We start from the raw sequence: 20,803 nt of genomic DNA, 5'->3' as shown, positions 1-20,803 counted from the left end.
TGCCTAAAGAATGAGTCCGATGGTCTTATTTTTCTTATTTTCCTATATTTGTTTTGACAGGACATGAAGAACCAAATGGATCACTAGAACTTCACCACCAGTTTTACAGCTATAGTCCCCACTGCAGTAATGGTACAGCTCTGTTCAAGTTTTCATGAAGAATACTTCGAGGTGGGCAGATTAGAGAGTCTACCATTCTTCTTCCTCTAACATTGGAATTCTCGGCAGGACTTTTGCATTTTAATTTATTCCTGGCGCACAGAAACGGTACTCTAATAAACGTCGAAGACTTTCAAGGCCAGGACCAGGATTCAAGAACACCAGGATTGAAGGCCAGGCCCAACAATATGGCAGCCAGTCTCGCTAACCACTACACCGATAAGGACATCTCATCCTTTTGACATGATTTCCGTGTCATGCCTCAGTTCCGCAAAGAGAGCGCTATAATTCATGCTCAAGCTTTATTTGGGATTTGAATTAGAATTTAAGCACGCGAGAGTCAGTGAGTCTCCGTTTATCTACGTAACGAATATAGAGGATAAGAGACCTATCCTGACAAATCTCTGTATACTGATATTTTAATACAATTTAATGCGCGTCTGGGAATTAGTAACAAATAGCCGCTAAGATCAATAAGTAGTGACTTTTGAAATACTTCGGAGTATAAGAAAGCCCTTAACACAACAGTCCGGAATAATATCTAGCCATACAAAATAATTTTTATGTATATGGCTATAATTGGATATACAGTGGAATACGTTTAAAGCAAAAACGCTTAAGACGAAATATCGGTTAACACGAAATAATGCCCCCAAGGTCCCGACAAACTACTATGTATACATTTTGTGTCTCGTAACACGAAAAAAATCACTTAACACGAAAAGATATCATTTCTGGGAATGAACAAAATACGGAAGACACCGGCCTCGTAGGCGAGATTTAAGCGGGATGTGAAATAAAAGGGAGGTGGGTGTACATATTTCGTAGAAAGGAGGCTAAGGTGGCTTTGAAATACCCTCGGAATAACCTGTTACACGAGCCAGTTTTGTTTATCTAGGTACTTTCGCCTTCCACCCCTACAAACGCCACACAAACATCATGCGTTGGCTTTGAAATTCGGTGACGAGTACATCGTAGTCAGTGTGAGTAAAAATCAGTGAGTTTGGTTCATATGTTGCACTTTGCATGTCTCTGTCTCTTCATATATTGCACTCTGCATGGAATTCAGTGACTCCAAGGACGAATGAAAATTGTTTTCGTTACGCACGATTCTCAAAAGTATCAGATGCTTTAGCGGCAAAAGAAATGGAGAAGGAGGATATTGAAACTGAGCCGATACTTAATGAACTGTTCGAGAAAGTTTCTGTATTAATGGACTGTCCTACTGTACTATCGGAAGAATTCGTTGCAGTAGTTGATGATAATGTGTGTACAGCCCCAGTTAAGGCAGACGAAGACAGGAGTTTTGGAGTTTGTTAAAAGCTAAAAAAATATCATTAGTGCAGATTCCGACGACGAAAATGCAATAAATAATGCAGCTCCTGTTCCCACGTTATCTGAAATGAGGTACATAAAAAAAAGTATGCGCACTTATTTAGGCACACATTCCAATGGTAGAATGAGCGTCTAAACAATGGTGAAATGAATAGCAAAATGATCAACATTGAACAATTTGTTCACGATTAGATGCTAAAAAAGACAATATATCAGATTATTTTTTAAAACTCCGTAAGTGTTTTGGTTTTCAAAAAACTTGAAAATTTTGCATTAAATTTCATTAAGTTTTGCTTTTGTTTCATTGATTTTTATTAAATATATGCATATATACATATCTGTGAAAATAAAACGTACTCTAATAAACGTAATTTTATTGAATATATGTTTTTTTAATATCCTTTAACACGAAACTCTTTTAACACGCAAAAATATTTCAGTCCCCTCAGTTTCGTATTAAACGATTTTCAGTGTACTTTTTATTTTGTAATTGAACGTATTGCATATGTTTCGTACCTTTAGCACACAGTCGAGGTAATTCATATCTTTCAGGTCATCTGTGGTCACAAGTCTCTCAGTGTCATCCCCAAATATTCTGTCCATTTCTTCATGCAATTTTGCTTGGACATCTTCGTGGAGTCCTATTAGATACAAAGCCCAACTTATACCCATAGAAGTAGTGTCATGTCCCTAAATTAGCATGAAATAAATTAAAATGTTTATATTATATGATAAAAACATTCTAAAAATAAATTTCCCTAAAAACTTCTTTTCATCTCATACTACTTTTAAAAGAATTATAGAGGAAATACATTTTGAAAATAAAGGGTAAACTACATGTTAAAACAATATTCTTTGATTAACAAGTACATTTTTTTTTTAAACAGGAGAAAGGGACAGTCTTATTATTTATATGAGTATTCAGTCATTGTATTTAAGGAATTATGATTTCAGTGTGCACTGAACTTGGGCAGTAAGTTTCATAAAAATGAATAAAATTTATTAGAGAATAATCAATGTGCCTCAAAGTGAGAAAAGCAAATACTAGACCGTGCTCTATGTATACTAAACACTTTGTGCATTATGCTTGTAAAAATGCGCAGAAGTTCGAAAAATTTATTTAGTTAATAAGTCTTACTTCCGTGAAAATTTTAAGTAATACGGTAATATGGTGGTGATCAATATTTCTATGACTTTCAGTAGAGTCTTGTTATATCTTCCACAACAAAATTTGATGAGAGAAGTTTTGTTAGCACATTATATATGTATAATAAAAAATTTAGAACCAAATACTGAAATAAATGAAATTCAAAACCAAAATTCCCTATAAAGATGTAAAAAATAACAATCGTTACCAAACCAGAAGAATAATAGATATGAGAAATACAAAAATTATGTAAGGAGAGGAATGGAATCAAAGTCTGATTCAGCGTTTTCAAGAGGAGGTGGATCAGATTCAAATGAACTCCTTGCCCTTGGAAAAACACTGTGCTTCTGTTAATCCAAAATTAGTTGATGAACCATTCTAAATTATTTAATTATACCAGTTCACCCAAATATTTTATGTAAAAAATGTTTTAATACTCTCTCTTTATATATATATATATATGCACAGGGAAGCCCCTTTAACATGAAAATTCTTGAGAACGGAGTGAGCTACAACTATGCAAGTGAGGTAAAGGTACAGTAAAGCGACTACGGCCAACCTAATGCAAACGACAGCTGCGTCCCTAGTGGCGAAATTTGGAAGATAGGGATTGCAAATCGCAAATGAAAAGAGAGAGAGTAAAATAGCCAATTAGAAAGTTTTAGACCATCAATTAGTGTTACGAAACGATATAAAGATAAGATAAATTGTCTGCTGTATACCCAAAGATGTCCGCAACTGATGCACAATTCTACTCTGCATATTCACATTTCGGAATTGTAAGCAGTGCGCAATGCTGATTGTGATGTTGTGTTATACTGTAACGTCTATAAAACTTTAATTTTGAAAGCGTTAAAATCTTAGTTTAAAAGTGTTGGCTCTCACTTCATACAAACAGCATAATCTCAAACCTCATTATAATCTCGATGGCGAAAGATAACAATTAACTTGCTATCACAGTGTGACAGATTGCTTTTGCGGTGTTTTTACTTCCTTGTACGGAGCAAAGAAGTATTGTAATCACGAAAAATTCCGGGTAACAACAGAAATATCCATTTTGACTGCTATCAAATGCAATTTAACGATGTTTTTGCGTGACATCTGTACGTAAGGACAGGATAAAGCACTCGTTTTTCTCAAACGAATCATAAATCTGATTTAAAATGGATTCAGATAAGATTTTTTCGTGGCAATTGTACGTACGTGCCTATGTATGTATCTCGCATAACTCAAAAACGAGTAACCTCAGAATGTTAAAACTTTCTATATACGACAGATATAACATGCAGTTGTGCACCTTCCTTTTTGGTTGCAATAGGCAGCACCGAAAGTACATGCATATACACCCAATCAGTTACTCGTTTCAGTGAGCTCAATTCTTTTATTCTTATGTGTTATTATGTGTTGGAAAATTATAAATTTTTTGCTTTAAAAATCATTGAATTATGTTATTCTTATTTTCCGGTTAAAGCGTTTATGCCTTTTGTTAATCTGCGTACAATAGTTGTAGAATTATCAACAGTTTAAAAATTGTTTAAGTGCCTATTTTTTTTTAACAATAGCAGCTGTACTTGTTTAGATTTGAAACGTATCAGAATAGTGAATTAAGGCTTTCTGCACCTTCAGTGTCTTTTTGCCGAGTGGGACCAAAAGGAAACTTTTAGTTTTTTGCAGCGAAAAATCTGCCTGCTGCCCGAATGTTTTTTGCGTAGAAACTGTAATTTGAAATGTAAAATTCTTTAAAAATTGTTTAAGATGTATTTGGTGTTTCAGATTTTTAAAAATCTTTCAGTTAAAATCTGAAAGATTAACAAAAATTATTGAATAAGATTAACAAAATTAAAAATGAAGATATTTTGAGTTTTTTGTATTTTTGCCTTGCCGCGAAGTGAGAATTGAATTAGTTGAATGAGAATGTTGAAATTATGAATTTCTTATGAAATTCGAGGAAATAAGTTTAAATGAAAAAAATTGCGTGTAATTTAATCATACAATCACCTCGAAAAGTTAAGCACGGAGAGGAAAATGCTAATTTCCGGAAGCCAATCAGAATTGACGAGGATGCAATTCGTTGCAGAGGTAGATGGAAGTATGCAAATTTGTTAGGTAACAGCCAATCGCGCTTTCATGTCAAGAAATATGCAAAAAAGGCAGTCTTATAAGAATCCAGCTTTATGAAGGGTTACAAAAGTTGATTGTAAGTGCTGATAGAAGGTGTTTCAAACTTTCGTACAATTTGTTTTCAAGACATATTTGTTTCTATGATTTCCAGAAGACGAATGGAAGATTCTGAGCGCTGGCACGCTGTGGGGCGCATTGAAGCTTGTGGAGCGCTGTGGGCGATCACAGATGTTGCTCTTTTCTTCGGCGTTCATCATACTGTAATTTCACGTTTATGGAAACAATTCCAAACCACACAGACAGTTGTCCGAAGGCCCGTAGCCGGTCGCCCAAGGGTTACAACCCCCGCGGAAGATCGATATATTGCTATTGTAGTGAAGCGGAATCGCAGAGCGACCTCCACACGTGTGACATCTATGGTAAGCTACTGTACGGCCAAGATATCTGCAGCTACTGTACGCCCAAGATTGTATACGAGTGGACTGTAAGCCCAGGTACCTCGAGTTTGTGTTCCTCTATCTGTCCAATCAAGAGGGGCACGATTACAGTGGTGCCGGGAACATGTCAATTGGAATGTGTCTGACTGGGGTAATGTCATGTTTACTGATGAGTCAAGATTTGCTCTGGAACCAGATGGCAAGCGTATAAGGATATGGCGTGAACAACGAACACGCAATCAGTCCCAAAACATCGCCGAACATCACGGATTCCGAGGCGGAAGTATTATGGTGTCGACAGGGATTTCATTAGGATACCGCATCGGACCTACACATATTTAAACAAAGTTCTTGACGGCTGTCCGGTATCGAGATGAAGTCTTAGAACCCGTTATGAGATTGTGCGCTGCAGCAGTTGGCCCTACTTTTGTTTTAATGGACGATAACGCACATCCCCATAGAGCTGACATCGTCTGTGACTACCTGGAGAGTGAAGAGATTGCGCGTATGGCGTGGCCAGTATATTCACCCGACCTTAATCCCATTGAAAATCTTTGGGATGCTCTCGGTCTTGCTGTATCTTCACGTTTCCCACCTCCAGCCACTCTTATTGAGCTGGAAACTGCTCTACAAGAATGGCGATTGCTTATTTCTGCGGTGGTTGACCACCTAATTGAAAGCGTGGTCACAAGGTGTAAACTTTGTATACAGATGAGGGGGGGCCACATACCCTATTAAATGTCTCTTTTTCCATTTTTTGCTGTTTATTTTCATTTTATACATAATTCTGTTTAAGTCTCCAGTATGTCATTATCTGATAACTTACAAAAATTTAATGTTGTTTTAATTTCTGTATGTAATTATTGATTTGGTTTTATGCATAAATATATATGCTATTTTCCTGTCGAATTTTTTGTCAATCAAAGCAGTATTTGTTGATTTTTTTGGCATTTTACATCTTCGTGCTTAACTTTTGGAAGTGAGTGTACCTTTTTTGTGTGTGATGTTATCAAACTGTATTGACGTAAGAACGAACGTATTTTATGCAATAAAAAGGTGTGTATTTCTTAACACCTACGAAAATAATAGGAATTTTTCGTGATTAAAATAGGTGTGCATTTCTTAATATTCCTTTCAAACGTTTGCACAAAATGGAGAGCATCGATTGCGGACATCTTTGGCTATGCAGTCGACAATTTATCTTATCCGTGTGAACAAATGTCTTTTCATACTAATTAATTGATGCTTTAAAACTATCTAATTTGGAATTTTGCTCTATCTCTTTTCGTTTTCGATTTGCAATGCCTATCTTTTCGCCACTAGGGGCACTGCTGTCGTTTGTATTAGGTCGGGCTTAATAGCTTTAATACACCTTTAGCTCGCTTGCGTAACTGTAGCTTTCTTCGTTCGCAAGAATTTTCGGGTTAAAAGGACTTTTCTATGAACCCTGTATATCTGTGCGTTCTGGTCTTAGTGTCGTAAATTTTTAATTGTGCTTATGTTATTTAATTAATCATTATTTAGGTATCTTGTTTAAATTGAAATTGTAAACAGCGTGGTAGTAGATAGATATATCTATTTGTAACAGTTAAAGTCTTTATTTAATTTTCAATGGTTCGTTTTTTCTAACAAAGATAGGGAGAATTTCCTTCTGAACATTTGGATGGAAACGATTTCTTTACTGCTTCCCAATTGATTGTGAATTGTACTATCTACGATAACGGAGAGGTCTTTCGCCTAGCGATTTTTTTTTTTTTTTTTTTTTTTTTTTTTTTTTTTTTTTGCCTGGGCAGTAAAGGAAGATTTAATTGGCTCAGCTGCTTCACTTTTCTTTGTGAATGCTGAAGGTGCTGAATAAATGAGGGCTTCTGTAAATTTCTTATTTTAAAGACAGCTGTGAAAACAGTCTTAAGGGCAGCTGTAAGGAAATTTAGCCATATAGTATGTTTAAAAATTTTAGCATTCCATGGCTTGCAAATTAAGTTGGTGAAAAAAATCTTTAATCCTTCATTCTTCATTTACAGACCTTAAAATAACTGGTTATTACTTAAAATTTTCTAATTACTTCTTTTTTTACATATATAAAGTAAATGAATATTACTTAGTCTACTATGGAATTAGAGAAGACAGAGAAGAACAAAAATTAAATCATCACTCACAAAAGGGAGTCTGTTTTTCGAAACGACAATCCTTAGGGAGTGTACAATTTCCTTGAAACAACAGCTTAAAATGAAGATAAACCATCACTTTCACGTTGAAGTCCATTCTGTACACGAATTCCTGGAAAAAGGGCGAATACTATTTTTCAGGTAAAAATACTTTCAGAAGAGCCCGTTATTTTCAGGAATAATATATACCACAAACTGACAAAATATTTGTGTCTGGAACTTCCCTGTGTCAGGAATCGCAGGTGCTGGATACTAATGACAAATACTTGTATCTGGAACACGTCTGAGTCAGGAAGCGCAGGTGCCCGATACCAGTGACAAATACTTCTATCTCTAACGTCCGTATGACAGGAACCACTTCGGGAATGTCCATTTTTCGTGTTCGGAAGAGATTGTCCGGAAATTCTGGTGAAGAGTGGAAAATCCGTGCAAATTTTCTCGGTAAAGAGCTCTTTACTTCTAGCACTAAATTTTAATCAGCTCGCAGAAAAAGGCTCTTTTAAAAATGTGCAAACTGCAGCTCGTACAATATTTTTAATCATCGCCTATTAGGTGCCTCTACAAAGTGGCGACCACTTCTGGGCTTAGTAGTGGACAATGCCGTTATAGGCAAGTACCCAACGTTGGAAAAAATATTTTAATCATCTTGCAGAAAAATGCTCCTTTAGTAGTAAAGATAACGCATAATAAGCCCACTTGCGCAGATAACCCGCAGCAGGGAAAACGCCCCCTAACCGAATTTTACCACGACAAAAACTCAAAACCATCTCATTGGCTTAAACACCCGCACAAGCCTCGAAGAAAATTCGGTTTCTCCACCCACTTAGGCCGAAAAATTACATATGAAGTTAAACTTGACCAACCGCATAATTTCTCTTTTTATTTTGTTGTTAAAACTTCACTCCCGTTGACAAATAGAAATAGATACATCACAAAGACCTCAGCTGATATCTGTAACCAGTTAGTCACCCAACGCATGAGAAACCAAATTGGACATCGGCTAACAAGCGGAAAAACAACAAAATATAGGAATCACAGGCTGTCCTTAAAACAAGATATTTACAGACGCTCTTCCGTCCGAAAGAGAGGCCCACCAGCGGCCGAGCGGTAAAAACGCTGAACACTGGTAGTTCGGTCCGAGGTTCGAATCCTGCGAACGGGCTGGCTGCAGGGGCGTTTTCGTGGTTTTCCCCATGTGTAACATGTATACGAGCCAGTTTCCCTTAGAAAGTCCTCCACGAAGGCATCCCTCCCTTTAGGCAGATAGCCCTCGTGTGCTTTGCTATATTTAAATAATTCAATCCAATCACGATCAAAATCGCTGTTGTTAGTTATCGAAAAATAACCAAGATGTGATTTTTGCGTAAATGTCACTAAACTATACAAATTGCTATTATCCATCACAGTATGAAAGTTTCTTTTATGCTGAAGAGTCCCATTTTTCGATTTGTATTGAACTGCCGTGTGTCGAAATATTATCAGAGCGCAGTCAAGCGAGCTTCTGTATGTAAACAAAAAACACCCCATCTGGTGACCGCAGCTTGGGAGCAGTGCTTCACTTGTAGTGCCGGTTTGGCCACTCCTTCCTTTCTTACCTCCATGATTTTTACCATAACGGAGAAGTCAGGATCTGGTATATCTTCTTGCTTTTACTCGCACATGTTTCCGGTAATTGAGACAGTTGTTGAGATAAACTTTTATCACCCAGCTTGGCCTTTGGTCAGTAATAATGATCCTGGCTAAGGAGGCCTTTGGTCGAACTCCACTTTTACTGCCTGTCATGATTATGTGCCATAGGCTTGGTAAATAGATGTTACAAAGGAGATACCTCCACGCCGACAGGCGAAGCTGGTGCTTATACTCTTCGTGCGAAAGTTGGAAGATGGAAAAATTTTGACTTAGAAAAGTTCGGGCGGGAAGGAGCAAATATCTTCATAATAAGAAGATGAAAACGTAATCTTCTTCTGTTTCAGTTAACATCAATATATACTGCAATGCTTAGAATCCGATTGTTAATTTATCTATCATAGTTTTCGCATTTTTTAGTCTTTGGATTAGGTTCATGAGTTTACGGAGAAGAGATAAAATTCCTTCATTCTCAAGCGTATTTTGGATGTTTTCAAAGGTATTTGTATCTGGGAACTTGTTCTGGAGTCTTCTATTGTTGCTTGCGTTTTTAACCGAATTATTCTGGCTTCGGTTTTCTTGGGTAAGAGGATGGAAGTTTTCCAAATTTTCAGTCGACATCTGCGGTTGTTCTTTCTTAATAGCGTTTTGAATATTAAGCTTCTGGGTCTTTTTACGATTAATTTCTGCTAGTCTCTGTTGATATTCAATACATCCAGTGAAGGAACTAACACGAGATTGCCCACAGAAAACACATTTGGGAGTTTGTTTATCCTTTAATTTGCATTCACTGGTACGGTGATTCTCTCCGCATTTGCAACATTGCGCTAGCTTCACGATCTTTCTAAATATGCCTTATATTTCCCATTGCAAACGCAGGGTGACTTATTTTCCGTTTCCTAATTTTCCGGTGCCGTTCTTTCCCTTACTTATTTTCCGGGTGACATTTTTTCCTACATCAAAAAATTACACATAAAATTAAACTTGACCAACCCAAAATTTTCTCTTTTTTATTTTGTTGTTATAACTTCACTCCCTTTGACAAATAGAAATAGAGACGCATCACAAAGACCTCAGCTTGGTTCCAGATTTCACCCAACGCGTCAGAAGTCACCCAACGCGTCGTAAGTCACTCAACTCGTGAGAAACCAAATTCGACCCCAGCTAACAAGCTGAAAAACAACAAAAGATAGAAATCACAGCTGCTCTTAAAATAAGAAATTTACAGACGCCCTTCCGTCGGAAAGAAACTCATTTATTCAACACCTTCAGCATTCACAAAGAAAAGTGAAGCAAAGACGCCAATTAAATCTTCCTTTACCTTACCACCCAGTAAACTAAACTCGCGCGACGCGAAAGACTTCTCGGTTTGTTGAGAAAAACAAAGAAGTCGTTTCCATCTAAATATTCAGAAAGAAATGCTCCCTATCTTTGTTAGGAAAATTGAAAATAAATAGAGCTAAAGATTTTAACTGCTATATATATATATATCTACTAAACTCTTTACAATTTCAATTTAAATAAAATACCTAAAAAGTGAAATAACATAAGCATACGTAGGTGCCGAGGAAGTATTTAAACTCTTGATTTTTTAATTTATGAGAAAATGACATATTGTAAAATGAATATTTCTTCTCTCACGTTTGTGACGATTTGAATTAATGAAACTGAACTTTGTTGCTCTTGCGTTAATTTAGAAATTGATTGAATATGTAGTTTATGTGAATTGAAGTAATGGATTAGTAGAGAGATAGCATTGTCTGTTACCAGCGAAGATTTATTCTTTTTTGTTTTTCAGGTTTAGTTTTACTGAGTGTGAATTTGCATTGATAGAGTTAACTGATTCTAAGAATGTTTATTAAATGTAAAGTGGATTACCGCGTAACACCAACCGCGTAACTTTAGTACCAACGAATTACAGGTAACACCCCTTTTCTCCCTAACATACTCGTCTTTTTAATAGGGATTATAGTGTGCGAAAATGATAATCTATGGAATAATGTTTTAGCAGTTTTATTGTTTCTGCTTTTTTCTAACATAAAAGTAGTTCACTAAAGTAAAAAATTTCCCTCGGCTAGAACATTAGATCATATTTTATTATGAAGTAAGGTCGCAGTTTGAACTCACTCTTTAGATGTTGAAGATTAAAAATTTCATTTTACCGCAAAAGTGAATGTATCAACCTCTTCTCTAATATCTTCCTCGCTAAGGCTCTTTGTTTCTAAGTGATGTTCTAGCAACAAATCCAAGAATGCTTTCCTTTTCCTTTTAGTAATTTCAGCGTCTCCACATAAAAGTTTCTTTTTCTTTTCTTGAATGACCTTAACAAATAAATAGTTTAGAAAAGAATAAATACGATCATTTTAATAACGAGAGCAGATATAATATAAAAAAAATCACAAATTTCATACACATTTATTTTATGTAACTAATAAAAGCATGTGTACTTTCATGCAGCCATTGGACAGATTTTAAATACATGGCTAATACTTCCATTTAATTGATATTAGCAAGAAATAATTATTAAAACTTCACTTATTTCTAATAAATAAAAACATTCAGTGGTGAGTAATGAATACATAGCATTTAATAATTTAGTTTTTAAAATTACAAACTGATTGGCAAGTCCTAAAATGTTATTTATCTTTTATATGAGAAAAAATGTGCTTTTCTATCTTTCCACTGACGGCAAGTCCGCCGATACACTGAGGCATTTTACATCGTCCAGGTGACTCGGTTTCAATGCAAAATGCAAATCTTGCTTCAACAAGGATGTCTGGTCTGTGAAAGCTTCAGAACAGAGGAGAAGAAAAATATGAAATTACAATAATTTATATGCCAAAGAACAGATGTGCTTTGCCTAAAGGAGTACGAACTGGTGTATCTTAGAAGAAAAGTGAAAGCTTTAAAGCAACTTGGAATGGGTGCAGTCGATTTATGGCCCGGAATAATTTAGTTCCACGAGGGCAAAAGTAAACAGTTTCACAAAGGCTTCCGAAAGATTTGGACAACAAATACATAAGTTTTCAGAAATATGTTACTGACTTGCAAAGGCCCCCCCCCGAAAAAAAAAACACTTACTGCCACAAATTGAAAATATGGATGAAACTACAGGTCATGAAAATCTCACCTCACCGTAGTGCTTTCCTGCTTAGCGAACGGTAAAAAATTAAAACCTATGATTTTTTTAAAACAAAGATGATGCCTAAATATAATTTCCCAAATGGACGAAAACAATAAGAAATTGTGGATAAAAAATGTTTGGCAGAAACGTCCTGTAATATCGCTGAACCGTGCCAGTTCGGACCAGGGTTCAAATCCCGGCGAACGGGTTGACTGCATGGGTGTTTTCGTTGTTTTTCCCATGTTTAACGTATATACGAATCGGTTTCTCTTAGAAAGGTTTCCACGAAGGTGTCCCTTCTCTTAAGTAGATAGTCCTCGTGTGTTTTACCATAATCAAATTTGCCAAACCAAACCAGACTTAAAGAATTCAGAAAATCTTTTAGTTTTGGACATGTTCAGATCCCATCTAACGGATAATACGAAGAAATTGAAGAGTGTAACCCAGATACGGCAGTTATAAACTCAATTCATCCTGTAGATGTGTGTGTCAATAAAGCACTCAAGGGAAATTTAAAATGACAGTGGAATATGTGGATGTTACAAAGTGAAAAAACGTTCATAAAAAGGAGGCGAAATGCGTCAGACCAGTCTAGAAATAGTATGCGAGTGTATAATAAAAGTATGAAATGAAATAAAACACAAAATAATTCAAAATCCATTTAAAAATGCAGTATGTATAACAATATGCAGATAGAATCGAGTATGATTACTTATTAACGGATCAGAAGAACAATGATGGTAAAGATGAAACAGAACTGGATGACGTGCCTGAAGATATAACGGAAGTCGAATATGACGAATTTTTCAAGTTATCCAATAAAGACAATTGTTTAAGTTCTTAAGGCAAGTCATTGCTTTTAAATGAACAGCATCATGGTACAGGTAGAAATCTAATTTGTTTATCCTCACCTTTCCTCTCACTTTAATATGCGGCGTAAACAAACATCCGTAAATTTCGATCTTATTTTTTGTATTAAAAGTACGTGTTATACGCCGGAATACACTGTAAATACCTATACTGAAATCGAAAAGCGGAAGATAAAATTACCTGCTTCTTTATAAGTTCCTTATTTAAAGGATATTATTAACTTTACGTGAAAGAAAATATTATATGCCTTATACTTTGCAAACATTATTCTAAAAATATGAGATATGAAAGTAAATGGACATTCTTACTGTTCTTGTAAAGTTGTGCAAGAGCTTTAAATCACTTCTGAACTGTCTGCCCCTTTTTGTAAATCCAAAAATCCATTCTACCCAATATAGTGGATTCAACATCCTTTCCATAAGAATTTCCGATGTTCTAAAGTAGCAAAAATAATATTACAAAAATTTAAATATTAATTATGAGAAAAAATATTTCATATTCTATCCAAATTATGGAGCCAGCTTCAAACTGTTTTGATTATTAATTTTGAAGATTTCTTTCTGTATATTGTTATTTGCCGAACAGAAAATTTTACAAAATGCAATATTACAAAAAATATTGGTCCTTTTCTGTTACGAAATTTGGTGTTTTGATTTCCAGTGGGTACTATTTGACAATCGCATTTAAAATCGCATCGAACAGCTTGTTTGCATAGCTTGTTAAAGGAAAGCTTTTGTGGTTTTAATAAAACTAGCGTTTTTTAATAAGGAAATGGTATAGTATCGTCAATATGTTTTAGGAAATTTGTAATGAAAGATATACTATTGTATCAATGAACTCTATGCTATTGTAGGAAAGGACTTGTGCATATTTTTGACAGAAACCAGAATGATTTATCTGGGATTTAATCTTTAATTTTTAGTACTAAATACATCCCCAAAAAAAGAATAAACTAATATTAAAAAAGTAAAAAGAAAATAAAACATTTAGGGGTTTTACATTAATCTTGCTTCGGTCAAACGTATTGTTTCAGGGCAGGTTAGATTAAAAGTTTTCTGGAACTAAAGTAACATATTTCCCTTTTGAGATATATTTAAATTTTTTAAAACATTTGTAGAGATATTAGGTATTTTCGGAAGCGGGCAAGATGAAAAATGAGCAAATGCCTTCTACAGGAATCGAACCACGGAACTCTGGAATACCGGCCCAGCGTGCAGACCACCACACCACGAAGGCATGTCATGAAGGCGGGAGAAATACCTTATACATTAATGAATGCTAAGAATAAAAATACAAAATTCGCATTTTCTTGAGCTTCTGAAGATTTTGTAACATTAAATTACCATCTGTTTGTCAAATTATAAACAACATCTCAATTTACTCAACTGAGGCAGCAACTAAAAAAGGAATACACAGAAGACTAATGTATAACATGTATAATCCTTTTCTTTTCCTGATCATACGTAACAGAAAGAAAATACGACTGAATTCATTTTAGCAACATTCAGTTCATTAACAACATTCATTTCAGTAAACTAATTCATTCCAACAAGATTTACATAAATTACCTTAAAGTGAAGGATTTGACATCTTCTTAGCTTTGCTATTTTTATCGCCCTCCAACAAAGGAGCTGGCTACCTATGGATTTTCTCTTATTTACATACTGCAAGCTAATTCTATTTAGTAAATTCTTGCTACTTTAAAACTAAATTTTCCAAATTTCTTAATTCCATTGAACTTACTACTCCCATATATATCCCTAGTTTTCCTATGTGAATTATAGAACCATAAAAATTCATCTATTAATCGTTAGTCGATACATAGTTTAACACGTTTTAAATAAAATTACAATCTAAACATATGCTTAATAGAATAGGATAGAATTAAAATATTGCAGAAATGAAATAAATATTTATTTAAAAAAATTATGTGAAAATTCTTAAAAGTTTGAAAATTTGAGAGCATACAAAATAAACTGCGCATTTTTTCCCTAAATTTCATTTAATTGTCGAAAGTAAACAAAACAGCGTAGTTTACCTGAGGACGGACTTCACGTATTGAGAATCACTGTTTTGTTGAGCTGATATGGAAACTCCCAGTGTAGTCTCTAATGTAAAATACAAAAAAAGTATCTAATTAATTACGGTAATTTAACTGTAATGAAATAATAACTAAAGCTTAGCTATGATTTTCTTTGAGTGTTTATTGCTATGATTTCATGATACACAAAAAAAAAAAATATGATTAAGGTAGGTGGGTAGTTTTCATGGAAGGTTTAAATGAAGCAATGAAGAAGCTCGATTTACCTCAATTTATGAACTCAATTCACTGCGGGAAAAAATAAGGGGGGAAGGGAAGCAAAGAAAAGAATATTTGAAAGGTTTCAGATTTTAAATTACATCCAAAGGGGCATTTTTTAACATTTTGTGCTTTACCTTTATTTATTAAATATCTTGTTCTTCGAACTTAAACCATAAAATTCAGCCCAAGAACAATATCGCAAAATAATTTTAAACTGAGCATATCTTTAGAATTTCCGATACGCAGTCTCACGCAGTGGATATAAAAATACTTTTTCTGTACAACGTTACCCTTGCTCGCTTTGAAAGCCTTGAGTTTCTTAATCAAAAATTCGTTCAAGGTTTACAAAATATGAAATCGATAATAAAACAAATTTCAAATTTTGGCTTCCCGATGACCATATTCGCAGTAGGATTACATCATTCAAACTGTGATGGCTCTAGGTACCATTGTTTTTTCACAATGCGAGAAACATACATACATTTATGCAGATTCTTCATTATCTAATTTCTTCGAATATAATAAAGGGCGATACTATTTGGTGGCAACATGCTGAAAAGTGAAACGAACATTCAGAGTGATTCGACGCAAAATCGCAAAACTAAAACAATAGACCCTCAGGGAAAAAGCCCCTTTGGACTATTAAAGCAATTCTATCTTAATAGGATACCTATTTTCAAATATCAATATCATATGTCAAATAATGATGTTATTGAGTACATTTAAATGTCATTTTGCAGAAGGAAGATTTATGAAACAAAATTTTATGTCGGTCCGGTAGAATAGGAAGAGGGAAAGCATTCATTATCATCAAAGGCATTATTAGTGTTGAAAAGGAAAAGCGTAAAGCATAATTTTACCTTGTAAAACAGTTATTTCTTAGTAATATTATCTCTGTAATCTATGAAATTTAGCCCCGTTCTGCATCACGCACCCCACGAGCAGCTATGATATCAAGTATGCAAATCATGCAAGAGATTAGAAATAAAGAGTTGCAACGTTGGTAACAAAGTGTCTTATTTCTTCCAAATTTCTGATAAAACTGGAAATTTCTAAATCGGTATGATCTGTAAACATTTCTTGAAGTTTAACCCCAAAATATATCCTGCGTCAGCTAATTCAAAATATGGTGTCGAAGTAATAACTCGTTTATAATCTGCAATGTCAGAAAAATCATCTAGGACGCAGACAACCTTCGTGAAATCACTACCTGCTGGAGTTACAAAAAGAACAGCTCAACGTGACCTTGCCCTTGAAATCGTCTGATATTTCACAAGCAGGTGTAGAAAGTTACAGATGTACATATCTGAGTCTAAAAATACTGAAAAATTGTTTGATAATCATATCAGCTCCTAATTTTTTCACCTTATGTTTGTGACCCTTTTAACCATCTGCATAAATAGTATATTATATATTATTTCTACTTTACAGATTATAGCTTGTAACCTTATCCTTTCCTCTCTTGTTGAGAAAAAAACGCAAGATCAAGATCATCCTTTTCATTATCTAGGTTTCAACTACGTATGAGTTTTAGCCTATAGTTCAAGTAAGGCCGGAGGCCGCTCACTTTTAATTAAATTCAGTTAAGGTGTCTTAGCACTGCGCCCGAAACAGGCGAAATTGAAGAGGTGGCAAGTCATACGGGGAAGATATTCTTTATAGATGAATTAATTCACAGTAAAACAGGTGCTGGAGCAGTTTATCATACTGAGGAACTTCGTCGACTGAGAATGAGCATGGATACGTAAGAGTAGCTAAAGTACATGTGACTGAGAGTCGTACTCTGATTGGCAGAACATACAAAAGTAGTAATTCATTTTTAATCAATTCAAAAGAGTCCATAATCCTTTGATAGCAATTAAATACGTGAAGGAGTCACTAGCGGGAAGTATTTCTTGAGTTTAAATACAAAGTTGGAAAAACTTTAGAAAATTAGTAAATCTGTAGAACCAATAAAAGTGGGCGTGATGGTCATATGAACCAATCGCAGAAACACATTTTAATTTGATAACACAGTTTTTAAGAAAATATTACAAAGTCCATAATCGGCTAATAAAGTCTTTAAAGTTCACAATAGTCCGATGCTTTGCCAAATGCAAATAAGATGATAAACATACGAACACAAAACACAACACTAAGTCGATACTTGGTTAAATGAATAAATGCGATTAAAAGCGAGTAAATGCAAGAAATTTGAAAAATATTTACAAAATATTTACAGTATTTACATATTCATCACTTTGGATTGTGGTGAATAAATCGTGGTCGTTTACCTCTGCTGGGTCACAGTTCGCTAAATTTTTGATAGCATAGTGCGGCGAATTAATTACGTTGTTGAAAAATTCGTGCGAGAAAATCAAAATTGAGAAAAAACGCAAACTAGTTCATTTATTTTTATAATAGTTATGTATTAGGAAACCAAGCCTCATTAATAGACTGAGAAATCTGAATAAAACATTTTTCTTGGTGATTCTGGCATAATGGGCTCTGTTCTTAAACTATTGAGGTACAAGGTTTCGTTTAGTTTATTAGCCAGTTATTTTATGTTCTTCTTGTTTCCCATTTTCCTACCAGAATATAAATTTCTAGTTCGTGTGTATTCAAATGAAGTAGAAAGGAGGGAATATTTAAAGGAAGGTAACGTAGAATCAGAGCGCAAAACGCAGTAGCATAGAAACGAGTTTTAGAGAGTAGAAATTGAGCGTGTTCCTCCTACTGATGACACCGTTGCTAATTTTGATTCTCATGACAACTGTGTTTCTGCAGCATTGCGTTATTCTCATCATTAGGCTTGCCACATGACTTGGTCAGATCCATGACTTGGTCAGATCCTTTCGCGTTCTTTATCTGTGTTAGCCATTGGGCTAATTCACATTTTCTTAATTAAGTCAAATTCCATATTTATAATTTAAGCCATAAATGTTGGCTACTTTTGTTATCACAAGCGGTGCCTTCTGTTCAGAGGCGTAGCTAAGGTTTTCAGCGCCCGGGGACAACTGAAGATTTTGCGCCTTATTCTGTGTACCAAGAATGGAAAACATTTCATTCTGCAATTTCATCACATCAATTTGGCGGCCCTTGGATGCTGCGCCCGGCGACACATGTCGCCCCCTTTCCCCACCCTAGCTACGCCACTTCTGTTAACTTTAAGTTAAGCAAAAGGGTCTCTTACACCCTTTCTCAGTCTTTATGATACTTGACAAGACATAGTGATAACTCATTTAAGTTCTTAGAGGTTTCGTATGTTTGTTGGTACCAGAGAACACGATATTTTGTAGTAGATAATATGGCTAAGAAGCATTCAATAATTTTAGCATCTTGTAAGTACAATGCAAGTTTGAAAATCTCATGTTTAAGGTATGTTCTTATGTTAACTAACCAGTTATTATGAGTTTGATTTGTACTACAGCTTCTTCTTTCCGCATTCGTCATCAGAATCGAAAATAGCTTTCAGAGTATATAAGCCGGGGATTTTTAATTTTAGAGAGAGATTTTCTGGCATTCACTTTGCGCTCTTAGAATTCCTCTCTAGCTCTGACTAAAAGTGATTATTTCGAATTTTGCATTCTTTTGCTAGCCAATACTTTAAACTTACGCGTGGGTAAAATTAAATGAAACAGCCTATAGTGTACTAATCCGATTGTGCAGCCTTAGACTACGTTATCAGCGTTCGAATTGAGTTGCCTCGTATTGCTTAATTTACATCCCCGCAAGTGTAGCGTAAGTTTACAGTTACAGGTGAGATGTCTGTAGCATAAGTTGTGGCTTTTATGTTAAAAATGTTCAATTAATATACCCAGTTGATATTGTTCAGTATAAAATGTACCTGAATAACTTCTTATACCCAAATTACCACTGACTTACTTGAATTAGAGCAAACATTCTCCGTAAGTTAAGAACTATAATGCATAAAATATTGCTAAAATCATCATTCAGCACAGTCAAAGTCTTGACAAGGTCTATTTAATAACCACAGGTCGCAAATACACATTTTGCGATGCAACTTTGTAAATTCGGGTACAAATTTTGATTCCCATAGAGCTTTTTGGCTGCGCTTAGCGACAATAGAATGTTCCACCATTTGAGTGTGAATGCTGGTAGTCATATAACTGGAAGCACAGCAACTCAACTGGTGGTGAGTAAGTAAGTAAAAAAGTTCAATTTAAATAGCAAAGGTTACTTTAACTTTTGTATAGAATCCTTCTAATTTATGCGTAAAAATATAAATAATGTCACAAAATTTAATAGTTTAATTTTGGGACATACTTGTTATTATTTGAAGAACAGGTGGAATGATTCTAACCGCTCAGTTTTGTAGAAATTGTTCTTACCGCATATAATATCAAGACTGCATAACGTCATGGGCATGGTAACATCAGTCCATGGCTTTTTTGTCTCTTTTTCTAGAATTTTTACGAGGATTTGCGATTGCTCGTTGAAGACGGGCAAAAAATCCTTCAAGATTTCAAAATGGAAAGATGGCGTTAATAACCTGCGACGAGATTTCCACTTCGGGCCATAACTACAATAGAAAAATAAAATGGAAGTGTCAAATGTAATCAGTAAAATATAGAAGAATAATTTACATAGATTTATGCAATTCAACATTTAAATTTAAATATTTGAATTTTTATAATTTAGAATAGGTTTTTAAATTTCTTTATAACATTTCTATGTACATTATGCATATGATTATTATGACCAAAAAATTAGTAAGAACAATGACTGTATAACCGGTCATCTTTTCCCAAGAAAGTAATATGCATCAAACTGTGGTATGAAATGCAAAGGAAAGAAAGCAAGGGTCATAAAAATCAAACATTTATTTAAATCTATGCGCAAATGCCAACTTTCCAGGAGCAAGATAAGATTTATTACGTTAAAAACAATTAACAAAATAAACAAAGGACAATGAACAAATTCTGAAAGCTCTCAGGTTTACATATGCACGTTTCGAAAGTATTTTCGCTAATGCCACATTGGGCTAAAAATATTTAAAAACAGCATATCTTCAGAATTTCCGATAGACAGTCTCGCGCACTGGAGATAATAATGTTTTATTCCTTATAGTGTTGCCACTGCTGGCTTTGAAATAATTGAGTTTTTTAATGAAAATTTATTTAATATTTACAAAATATGAAATAGACAATAAAACAAATTCAAAATTCGTGTTTCCAAATGCCAATGTTCGGGTGGAGGACTATATTATTCACAATTGGATGGCTCTAGGTACCGTTGCTTTTTCACAATGCGAGAAAGATACATTCACGCAGATTCTTCATTAATTTCTTTAAATGTAACACAGAGCGATAATATTTGGTGGCAATAATTTGAAAAGTGAAACGGACATTTATAGCGAATCCGCGCAAAATGTCTTTTGAGACTAATTTCCCTACTGCGCTAACGCCCCTTGGGCTAAAAAGCCACAGAAGTCCAATAGAATGCAGAAAACGTCGTACAGGTGCAAAATAATTATAATATTCTTATGTGGTTTACACGAAGTGAGTTTTTCCG

At 34.7% G+C, this 20,803-nt stretch overlaps 1 protein-coding gene across 2 annotated transcripts in view; it reads right to left on the bottom strand.

Moving 5' to 3' along the window:
- Nucleotides 1–20,803, bottom strand: part of LOC118191056 (cytochrome P450 4V2-like) — a 54,270-nt gene that overhangs the window by 8,320 nt on the left and 25,147 nt on the right. For both annotated transcript variants that reach the window (XM_085827312.1, XM_085827318.1), the window contains exons 4-8: nt 19,621–19,811; nt 15,026–15,095; nt 13,296–13,422; nt 11,156–11,314; nt 2,011–2,184 (exon numbers count right to left, since the gene is read on the bottom strand). In XM_085827312.1, coding sequence (XP_085683438.1) covers nt 2,011–2,184; nt 11,156–11,314; nt 13,296–13,422; nt 15,026–15,095; nt 19,621–19,811 — 721 coding nt within the window. The remainder of the gene's footprint in view (nt 1–2,010; nt 2,185–11,155; nt 11,315–13,295; nt 13,423–15,025; nt 15,096–19,620; nt 19,812–20,803) is intronic.

This window comes from Stegodyphus dumicola, chromosome 1, assembly GCF_044657685.1.
Source record: "Stegodyphus dumicola isolate Sdum_Otavi_A_Nest chromosome 1, ASM4465768v1".
Classification (NCBI taxonomy): Eukaryota; Metazoa; Arthropoda; class Arachnida; order Araneae; family Eresidae; genus Stegodyphus; species Stegodyphus dumicola.
Note: the sequence above shows the minus strand (reverse complement) of the source record. Positions and strands in the feature narration are given on the sequence as shown.